Source organism: Xenia sp. Carnegie-2017, unplaced genomic scaffold (assembly GCF_021976095.1).
Source record: "Xenia sp. Carnegie-2017 unplaced genomic scaffold, XeniaSp_v1 HiC_scaffold_25, whole genome shotgun sequence".
NCBI lineage: Eukaryota > Metazoa > Cnidaria > Anthozoa > Malacalcyonacea > Xeniidae > Xenia > Xenia sp. Carnegie-2017.
Window position 1 is genome coordinate 2,804,475 of NW_025813488.1, and position 11,135 is coordinate 2,815,609.

Below are 11,135 nucleotides of genomic sequence, written 5' to 3' on the forward strand. Positions count from 1 at the left end.
TGAATTGTTTGTTTTGAGCACTTATACATAACCCTCGAGTTTTGGTCCTGCTACGTAAATTTCAGGATAGAACTCTGTTGTTTCCACATTGACAAACTGACACAGAAATATTAGCATAGAAGGACTACTAAACAAGCAGACTGGCATCGCCACTGGACGCATGTACTATTGGAGCCAGACGAAATACCAGAACACCCGTCTAAACTTTGATTCTAATCCTAAAACCTAATCCTAAGTCTGAGTTTCGCTTTAAACACGGATTTATGCTGACGTGGGCGAACTAGTACGTTGAGTGGAGGTTGGGGGTTATATTCATATATTCATAACTGCTTGACTTATTTGTTTTGGCAGAACAGGGCAGAGCTGAAGATATGAGTATTCACCCCCTCCTACCTTAACATTCTAGTTTCGCCCGTATTTTTGTGCATCATGCTAATGAAATGAAGGATGTCTACATAAAATCCCGAAACAAAAACAATAGTTCATACCAGAGAGTTAATCTTTCTCGGAAACCTCAGCTCCTCACGACAAAGTTTTGATTTACCTGAATAAACAAGGAACGATAAGCAAATGAAGTTAGAGCTAATACTGAAACAATATATGGCGCATGGCGGTACAAAGGTCATGAATAAATATTTGCATTTTATTGCACAGCAGCACACGTCAAAGTGTCTTTGTTTCAATGTTATTGTGGACAAAATGCACGCACATAAAATTGTTATTCAATGTCTGAATGTACCAATGGACAAAAATCGTTTCTATTGCTCGGAATGAACGCACATGTACCCAATATAACTCGTCTCGAATATCGTAGACTTAAATAAAGTCATTTGTATCGAGAAAACAAACATCGTGAAGAAGAACTCAAGCGAATCCACACGCACATTCTCTCGACTTTTAAATAAATTCTCAAGGAACGAATTTTTTCATTGGACATATTAAATGTTTAAGCATTTTTATGATTTCAAGTTGTTGCTAAATAATCCAGCAAATATTGTACAATGACTGAATGACGACACCGAGCAGAAAACCGATGAATAAACACCAGTAAGTAAATATTCCCATCTTTTGTAAAGAAAATCTGTACACAAAAAGAGGAAATTTTATTAGAGCAAAATTCAGTTGTTGCTTTAAAAATCTTTTCAAACGCATTCTCGATTCACTGAATATTTTTCTGATACTATGCATATATTATGCATCACACCACAGGAGATACTATTGCTCCGGTTAACGAAACAAAAGTACATTGTATTCCTTTATTTCTCGTTGCAACTACGCAAAACATCATGGTACAAGGTAGATTCGTTATAGGGTTTAATACCATGTTGAAAACGATAGAAAAAACATGAAAACATTGTAGAATAGGAAGTTAAACAAAAATTTCAACGCTGTCTCTGAAATTCAAGACACAATCGTAGAACACTGTAGCAGATTATTGATACATTTTCTGTGCTATGTAGAGACTGGAGTGACATAAAATGAACTTGGCATCATCATGAACGTTGAGAGACTTGAAGAGCTTCAAGAGCTACGTAAAAGTGGCGAATTATCTGATATTTGTGTGACAGTAAACGAAATCGACTTTCATTTACACAAATTTCCACTGTTTTTAAACTCAGAATTCTTTCGCGCGCTTTGCAGGAGCGCCATGACAGACAAAAATCGTGTCGTACTGCCAATGTTTCCCGGTGGTAATAAAGTATTCAGCTTAATAGCAGACTACTGCTACGGACTTAAAATCGACATTAATACAAGCAATGTGGTCGAGTTGCGCTGTGCTGCAGAATTCCTACAGATGAGACCTTTGGCCAAAGATGCCGATATCACAATAGCTGAGATTTTAAATTCCAAGCCAAGTTGCGCAGCCAGCTTGATCACATCCGCTTGTATGATGGGCGAGTGCGCAAATCAAACAAATATACTCTCTCTATGCTACGATACTGCCATATTGCTGATCAAAAAACGTAGCCACGATTGTTCACGTATTTTTCAAAGTATACTACAGCTTCCTGTACTTTGGTTCATCCACTTTGTCATTTCTGCAAGAGATGCGGGCATTAAGGTGATCGAAATAGCAAGGCTTGCGGGCGAATACATAGACAAGATCACGAGATGCAACATGGATGACATTTTGGAGTTTTTAAAACGGGAAATGCCTGACGAGGGAAGATCAGAAACGATAGCCGTAAAAGACCTCGCAGATATTGTAGATGGAATATTGTTAGAGCTGCCATTTTTCGACCTCAGTGAAGTCATGAAATGTGACGTGCTCTGTTTGCTCTACAGACTGGCGGTAAATCTAAAGATTAAATCCGAGACCCTCTTGTTAACTGCGCTATCCTCGTGCGTTCACAAAATACCACAGGAGCTTATGGTTACTATGACAACGCGTGACGTCATCAACATAATCGAGCACACAATACACGAGGGCCTGACGTGTGTAAACGAACTCAATGACACTATCGACAACTATCTTAGAGAACGAGTTCGAAAAGAAGACATTACTTTGAAGGAGTTTCACGTTCTTCTACGAACGTTATCGAAGTTACACCGACAGCAGCATGACACGATCCTTTTAATAGCCGAAGAATTGTTCTCAAGGTCCAAGTTTTCAATGAAACACAAAATGGAAACATTAGAGCTACTAGACAAGTACAGGATACACGAAGAGACGCTACGGGAAATATCGGAAAGAAACGTCATCCCGTCAAGTTTCGTAGTTAGTTCGGCTCTTGCCATCGCATCCCGACTGCGCAACCATCTAAGCGAAGCGAAAGAGTCATTGAAAGAGAAGACGCGGGAAAGTCGCGAGTTCCACGCGAGTATCAGGGACGCCATTTGCGGTCAATGGAAAGACAATGAAGTCAAGTTAAACGTCAACACAACTGATCCAAATAACACTCGTGTTCAGTTTGCAAAGGTGTTGCCACAAGAAAACATAATGAGAATTGAGCACGAGGTGTATGATGGGAAGGTAACACTTTGCGTGCAGTCTCGCGCGACATCCCGGCAATCAAACGGAGCGATGGTTAAGAAATTTCTTTTTGATCCATTTGACGAACGATTAATAGAAATAACGCAATCCAAACATAACAATTTGATTGTGGGAGAACATTATGAGAAAACAAAACACAACCAACCTTATTGGCCTTTTGATAATCCTCCTTGATCCATAGGGATACTTGTTTGTCCACATGTTTCCGTACGCACAAACCTATCGAAACGCATTGAAGTAAGATTAGACATAAACAATTTGTTATAATCAAGCAACAGAAATGACTGAATATTATACGTTTTTCACCAAGATCAAACAAAAAATAAGACACACTTTATTATAAAACTATTGAAATTAAGGAATTACTCTTTCATATCATACAATGCTCATTTATATCATACAATGCTCTTTCATATCATACAAAGCTCATTCATATCATACAATGCTCATTTATATCATACAATGCTCTTTCATATCATACAATGCTCATTCATAGCATACAATGCTCATTCATATCATACAATGCTCATTTATATCATACAATGCTCATTCATAGCATACAATGCTCATTCATATCATACAATGCTCATTTTTTATCATACAAAGCTCATTCATATCATACAATGCTCATTCATAGCATACATTGCTAATTCATATCAAACATTGCTCAATGATGATAACGGATGCTCATTCATATCATACAATGCTCATTCATTTCACATTTCACACAAAGCTCATTTATATAAAATAAGTATATTCTTTCACAGTAACTCATCTTTCCTATACGACTAGAAGTTATATTACCATCAGCAAACTGCTCGGTTGAAGTATCAAAAATAAAGACTAGTCGTCATAGACTCCAGTTATGGCATGGCTTTGGCAGGAATCATAAAAATTCCTTTATATAGTCGAGATAACATCCCGGGATGAATAACAATACTGCAAAGATGTTCATTTGCAAGAGGAATTTCAAACTTCTACGAGTTGTATACAAAAAATAAATACTTCAGAAAACAGAAAACAGCGAGGGCTTGTATTTCTACTAACCTGCAAGCGAGATACAAACATTTCCTGACGAAAATATTACCGTGCTTCTTAAAACGACACGAGTTTCACAACTCGTAATGTTATACATTTTTATGTACATTTATTTAAGAATATTTGCACTACAATGAAAAATAATGTTTTCAATTCACGAAGCTGTTTTCTCTTCTTTCGGTGTGTCGACCGGTTTAGTAGCCGCCTGCAAGGAATAAAATAAACAAACACAGCTGAGCGCACACGAAAAATCCGATTAAGTTTAAAAATACGAATTATATAAACGGAAAAGCAAAAAATGTGTTGATCCAGTTTTTTAACTGTTAAATTCCCGCGCAGAAATTTCTCCCAAACAAAAACAAGATTCTATCCTTTTAGCCAATCACCATAAGCGTTATTTAAAATACATAGTTCTCCTTGAAAACTTATAACGCCATAAAAAAAACAAGCAGTACCTTTTTCTTCTTCTTCTTTTGAGCTTTCCTTGACACAGAGCTCGCTAATATCGACTAAAGAAAAAAGGACGGCGAAGAACAACATTACCAAGTAAGTACAGCTACGTTTCATAAGGTAAAACAACCGAAAACCGCAACAAAGACAACATACCTTAATACTTTCGTCGGTAATTGAATATTCACTTTCAACAGTCTCTAAATCAAACGCCGGACCCTGAGTTATCCTAGGAATTGATATGTAAAATAAATAAGTTTTGACGAGAACGTTTCCTGCTAAACTTGAATGCGAGAAATGGAAAAGAATGTTCTCCGACCTTATAGGACCGTTTGGCATCAACAAGACGGTAAATTTGAACTGAGCGACATATTCGCCTTTACAAAAAGAAATCTTGATTACCATTGGGTGAGCAATTTTCACAACAAAACATCCAATTTAACAAAAATATTTTGGGTATACCGTCTTTCTCCCAAAGAACGTTGTACGGCTCCAGAAGGCCATGTTTAACACATTCAACTACTCCTAATTTTGCTTGTTTTTCATCATCAAACGCTCTAAAAAGCACCATGGTGTAATGTCAGCTCTTGCAACGAGCACAGAATGTCTTTGGTAAAGTTTTAAGACAGGAAGTGTTAAGGGACATTATTAGTGAGATTTAGCCAACACGAAGTATTGATTAAGACGCCGTGAAAATGGCGTAAAAATGGCGTGATATTTCCATATATGGTTGGGTCCACGCCATATTCACGCCATTTTCACGACATCTTACACGATACGTCGTGTTTGCTAAATCTCACCATTGACCTAGCCAGCACGCACGTTTGGTCGTGTTATGTAAATATTTGATACTTTGGTGTTCATCACTTATAAAAACAATACATTTCAAAATCAATATACTATAACAATATACAATATACAATAACAATACTCTAAACGAAGATTTGATCTTCGCACTTTTGCTGGACAATTTAAGCAAGCATCTTTTCAGAAAACATGAGCCCAACAATATTGACCTGCTCACCACTGTGTGACTTCATAGCTCAGTTGGTCAGAGCACTGCACCGGCACCGCAAAGGTCATGGGTTCGAATCCCGTTGAGTCACCTGATTTTTTCAGGTTCCTGAGACGATTGCTTAAATTGTCCAGCAAAAGTGCGAAGATCAAATCTTCATTTAATTTCAAAACACCGCACTGCATAAAACATTCATATAACAATACTCTATCATACAAAACAACTTAAATTAAATTCAGTTAAATGGTTTACATTCATATAAGGCTCCTTCGTCTCAACTTATAACAACAATACTTTTATCTAATTTATTATTTTATTCAAATCGAGGACCCCGCCGTTAGGCAGGGTGAAGAAAAATTAGTCTATAGACTCATTCTGTTGTTCTCCTCCACGGAAATCTTTAGTAAAAGGCGAAAGATTTATACGCGGATTGAAGGAAAACCAGAGTTGTTACTGACCTCGATGTATTTTTTATTATTTATAAGAAAATAGAGCTAATTGAATTACGGTTTGTGAAAAGCGTGGGTTTTACATCTTTACATGATTTTGAGCATGCGTAGAAAGTCAAAAAGTGGGCGTTAAAATCTATTGAATGATGAACCAGCTAGGTCAATATCTCGTGCTTACATTAACGTTGAGTTGCTTGCATTAAAAAAAAAACATTCCCCGTAAAGAACAAGCAGAAATTACTTAATTGTGTTTTTTATGTTATAAATATTTAACTTCGCGTTATTGCTTAAGTTACAGCGCTTTATTATAAACATAGTTCAATTAAAATTACGGTCATGTTGTCATGTTGTTAACATGCGCACAAAGCTAAGCTAAACAGCAAATGTTTTCGTGAAGAACATTAATCCGAATGCGAAAATTGCATTTCCCGTATTGACAAAATGGCAAATCAATGACAAACAGCGCTAGCCCAAAGAACACTGGAGACGAACTTCGTTACGTTGTATTCTGTACTAACATGTTTCAACCAAACAAATGCATTGATGTTGATTCTTTGATGATAAATACACTCATTCGTACTTAATACAACAAAAATTACAGAAGACAACAAATGTTACCTTAACGTAAACGGCATCCTGGTGAATTTGTTTGAAATTTCACTAAAAAACACTAAAAAAGAAACACGAATTTTGAATCAATTTTTCACAAGCCTATGCCGCTTGTTTCGAAGGTCGTTTAATATTGCTTCCCAATTCATCCTATCATACAAATCTTCGAAATTTAATTTTTAATTTCTTGGATGATATACTAACTAGTAAAGGAACAATTCAACTTTGTAGCATCGCACCGTCAGAAGATGCATTAAGTGAAATAATTAAACAATGCTGGTGCAATCTTGATTGCTAGAGATAATTCTCAAAGTCTTGCCATTGAAAATTACCAGTAGGTGAAGCAGTTTTTAATGCGACAACTGTGCACGCAAAAGAATAGCGGACCTTTCTAGAGCACTGTCAATTGCCAAGAGACTGTAATATTTCAGCTGATCAAGAATGAAATAAATATTGAACATCTAACCTCGAGACGTTTTCATTTTTAAACTGTAGAGGTTTGGCGTCCGTTTATAGACAGTCGTTCGTGTATCTTTCTCTTTCGCCTTGCCATCTCCTGAGCTGATCAGCACATCTATCGCGTAAACTTCGTGAACGTTAAACGTGCATTTCTCGTGTTCTTTTCTGATGAAAGAAAAGGCAAAAACAGGATTTAAGGCAAATACCCATCAGAGTCAAAAAATGCAGCAAAAATTCCCTCTTACTTTTGACTCTCGTTTGGATTTTGTATGATCGATTTTTCCCCATCAATGACATTTCTTTTCAACTGATGCGATAGCATTCCTATGAAGTAGATATAAAATTATTAATATCACTAAGGATACAAGGTAGTACAAAATTACGAGAAAAAACCCACTGCCTATTGACTGGTAATTTCCATCAACATGTTTCAAAAAAAATTCTTTCAACTATTCATACTCATAGAAACAACTAACAAGGTCTATTAGCGTTGATTCTGTCTTCAGGTTCGGTCGTTTTTACTTATAACTTAAGGCAACCTAAACATGCCTAAATGATACATTTTCCATTGGTTTATTTTGATGTGCTTCCCTTCCTCAGATGATGTTGAAATAAATCGCAGAGCCCAAGACTTTAAAGTTTTCACAATGACAACAATTAACCTGGCCAAGTCATTTATATAGTTCAAAAGTGAGGCCCACTTGCAACCCTTATGCTAGAAAATTTTAATTTATTTTGAAAAAAAACTGACTTCAATAAATTTATCAAAGCATTAGCTTAACAACTGCATACTTGCAATGTAATTCATGACAAAAGTAATTCATGATTTTCCGATTCGAAAATGTGTTCGTCCGACCCCCAAAAAATTAACGCAGTCTGAGTAGAATCCTTTCCATACTCATCACTCTCCTCATAATAAACAACGCTTCATAAGATAGATAAAAGGAAAGACTACGTAACAAGTTTTTAAAGCAAGTTTTATCGCGCCTACGTTCAAAAAAATGCTTTGATACAAAAGAATCACCAAACCATACAACTCAAAGTTGAGATACGATAAAAATCACGCAAAGCCGGTTGGCCTAAATCACAGCATCAAGATTTGAAGAAGGGATCTATATTCATCATCACCATTTCAATAAAAGCCAAAAAATACCTTCAACTGGTTTGCATTTGAAAGCTTCCGCGACTTTCTCAATATTATCACTTACGGTAAAGTTCTACAAAAAAACAACAAACAAGACCTCAAATTATACATTAGACGTTGTCAAATTTAATAAAGACATTTGATAACGCACCTCTTCATCTGGTTTAACTGTACGATGTAAAAGTTCGGAGGTGTAATGTGCCGCTAATAGAACATCTGCTTTACGACCAGTGACTTTTTTCTCCTAAATATGAAGCATCAGGTTCAGTGAACAAAATAAATGATTGAAAAAATGTCTTGCGTCAACATTATTGTACCTTGCTTGCTCCAACTACCACTGTGTGTCCCACAACTGCTATATAACCATCAATATGAATTCCTAGATCTCTAAAAAAAAATCCAACTTTTGAGCATGATGACATAAAAACATCAAGCGATGGAATGTCCCTAACATTTTCACCATGTCGCCATCACAAATTTCCACATCACCATCTGAAGCCAGCGGCGTAAAATGACAAACACAATTGTTGACAGAAACGCACGTAGGAAACGCAACACCTGAATGAAAAATAATGAAATAATGAATGAATGAACGCTATTCAAGCACGCTGACCCCGTCAACGGAAACTGATTTCCAGTTTGTGCAAAATATGCAGTAACTTAAAATTGGTTTAACGAAGATGTTGATGGAATGTGACCTTGTGTAAGTCATTCAGACAACAACAAGCTTCATTATACATTGACAAGTACTTTTTATGAATAATTTGTAAACAATCAGTTCATGTTTGATGTAAGCATCAACACAATTGCATTATGACAAATATCTTCATAAGTATTGTGACAGTATTTTTTTGAATAATTCAAAAAATTTCAATAGTCAATAAAATGCAGAGTAACAATCACTTTTACGTTTCTGAATGCAACTTTAATCATAAAATGTGAAGGGTTTTGTTGTATCAGACCATGGAGTAAGAAAAGCCAACTAGTTATGTATCCGTATTTCGAACACTAGATGATGGAGAGCGATACCAAATTCTAAAAACCCAGTATCTATGAAAAAATATGAATTTCACACCCTGATAAACAGCCTCTCATGGCCCTATTTTTTGGAAAGTGCTCTAACAGAATGATTTCAAAAAACTGATTACAGTAAACTACACTTTGTCAAACCTTTTTTCATGTCTTTTTTATTTTTATAAACATTTCCGGTTTCCTTTTCAATCAATGCATCTCCCATAGCACACAGAGTTCTAGCTGTGACATTTGCCACAGTTGCTTTCACAACATGTGCCAACACACCTGAAACAGAACAAAAAGTAATTAAACTCGCCATGTAAGTGTGGCTACCTTGCAACAGTTTAACGCAATAATTTTATGCTCGTCTTGCAGGCTTTTCACACAATCATTATTACTTAAGACATAAAAGATGTTTATTGTGCTTGGACAGGCTTGTTCAAACCAAGGAGACCTTTGGGAGAACTTAAGAGCAGATCATTGCAAGCCCGAGACCAAAGGTTATCAGTTTGCACCTGCTCAAGAGTTTTCACAAACGTCTCTAATGCTTGCAAAAGCCAGTGCAAATATGAAAAACATCTTTCATATCTTTCGTAAAATAATGATAATTTGAAACAGATAAATTCAAAACAATTCTTCTACTAACATGTATTCATAATTGATTTATAAATTCTCTTTGATTCAATTGATTGAGTTCAGAACAGTGTTCTGGTTTGCACAGGCTAATGCAAATGTGGTTATAGATCAATCAGCTCACATGTTTTATTGTTTTTGTTTTATAATTGTCCTTAGCCTGCACATTACATAACCATACATTCCTCTTAAGCATGAATCATAAGTGTTTAGAATTTTACAAAGTCATATGTATGTAGAATTTCACACAATCATATGTCTGTAGACTTTTACATTGTCATATGTGTGTGGTGAGCAATTTTTAAAAGGAAAGTTTTAGAAAGAGTTTCGGCACATAATAGACGGATTGCACATGTTTTAATAAACTTCTCTGCACATAAATTTTACCACAAAATCTGAGATTTAACAGAATACACTAATGCTAGAATGTAAATATATGCCATGGGACATTGGGTTATCGCAAAGAAGAGACATGCATACATACATCTGCAGTAGTGAAGAGTTGACTCAGTGACTCCTATGTCAAAAATTGCTTTGAGATAAGACTCAAGATAAAAAAGGATGGGAAGACTTTAAACAAGAGTGGATAGATAGCAAGTTCATATACATAGGTCAGAGAGTCTTTAATCATATAAATTATCACTGCTTCTGTACATGCAACGTCTTTCTTGCCATCTAGCCAATGTATGGTTATCAGCTCTGTTGATATCCACCGTTGTAATCTCATGTATAACATATTTCTTGGCAAATAGATCTCTTTTAGTTGGTGTAATTTTTAGGTGCCTTGTGGCTTACAGCCTCTGTACTCGACAAGCACAATGCTCAAAGATTCATGCATAGCAAATGTATAAATGTGTTTATAATGGCCATTATTGGTGTGTGACGGTTTTTGACTGCATGTATTCATGAATCATGATCAAGCCATCCACACAAAGAATGTACTGGTGATTATTCAGTGATTAAAACACGTCATTCAAAAGTGACAGAGATTGTTTGAGTAAATAAGGTGCACATTCTTGATGCGAAGAGGAACTTTAAAACATGACAAGTGAACGCAGAGGATAATGAAATGATCACGATATGTTGTACTTACGATTGGCCATATCGCCCGCCATTTTATACTTTGTGACGACAACATCTTCCGAAATTGTAGGTTCTTCTCCTTCTGAATCGCTAGCTCGATCGGTCATTGTCAAATCTTAACTTTGGCGACTTAAAATATTTCTTTCTTAAAAAATATGCACTTGATTTACTGAAAACGGAGGAATACTACAGTGCAAATAAACCGTTGGCACACGTGTTTTTAGGAAAATAGGAAAGCAGGGACGG

The 11,135-nt window shown here is 36.0% G+C and overlaps 2 protein-coding genes and 1 non-coding gene across 3 annotated transcripts; 1 reads left to right on the top strand and 2 right to left on the bottom strand.

The window, feature by feature from the left end:
* The first annotated feature begins 668 nt into the window (after positions 1-668).
* Positions 669-4,190, top strand: LOC124453603 (root phototropism protein 2-like). Its single transcript, XM_047004394.1, has 2 exons — positions 669-1,047; positions 1,461-4,190. Exon 2 carries the CDS (start codon positions 1,496-1,498, stop codon positions 3,167-3,169), a length of 1,674 nt encoding a protein of 557 aa, XP_046860350.1. The 5' UTR covers positions 669-1,047; positions 1,461-1,495; the 3' UTR covers positions 3,170-4,190.
* Positions 4,001-11,132, bottom strand: LOC124453605 (proliferation-associated protein 2G4-like). The gene is made up of 14 exons (XM_047004397.1): positions 10,900-11,132; positions 9,330-9,458; positions 8,612-8,717; positions 8,477-8,546; positions 8,311-8,403; positions 8,169-8,232; positions 7,261-7,339; positions 7,023-7,180; positions 6,566-6,617; positions 4,946-5,040; positions 4,803-4,860; positions 4,640-4,712; positions 4,489-4,542; positions 4,001-4,238 (listed from the first exon to the last, which is right to left on the bottom strand). The coding sequence occupies exons 1-14, from the start codon at positions 10,994-10,996 to the stop codon at positions 4,188-4,190; spliced, it is 1,179 nt and encodes a 392-aa protein (XP_046860353.1). The 5' UTR covers positions 10,997-11,132; the 3' UTR covers positions 4,001-4,187.
* Positions 5,826-5,948, bottom strand: LOC124453784. The gene has a single exon (XR_006951187.1). It is a non-coding gene; the product is annotated as a U5 spliceosomal RNA (small nuclear RNA).
* Positions 11,133-11,135: the final 3 nt, after the last annotated feature.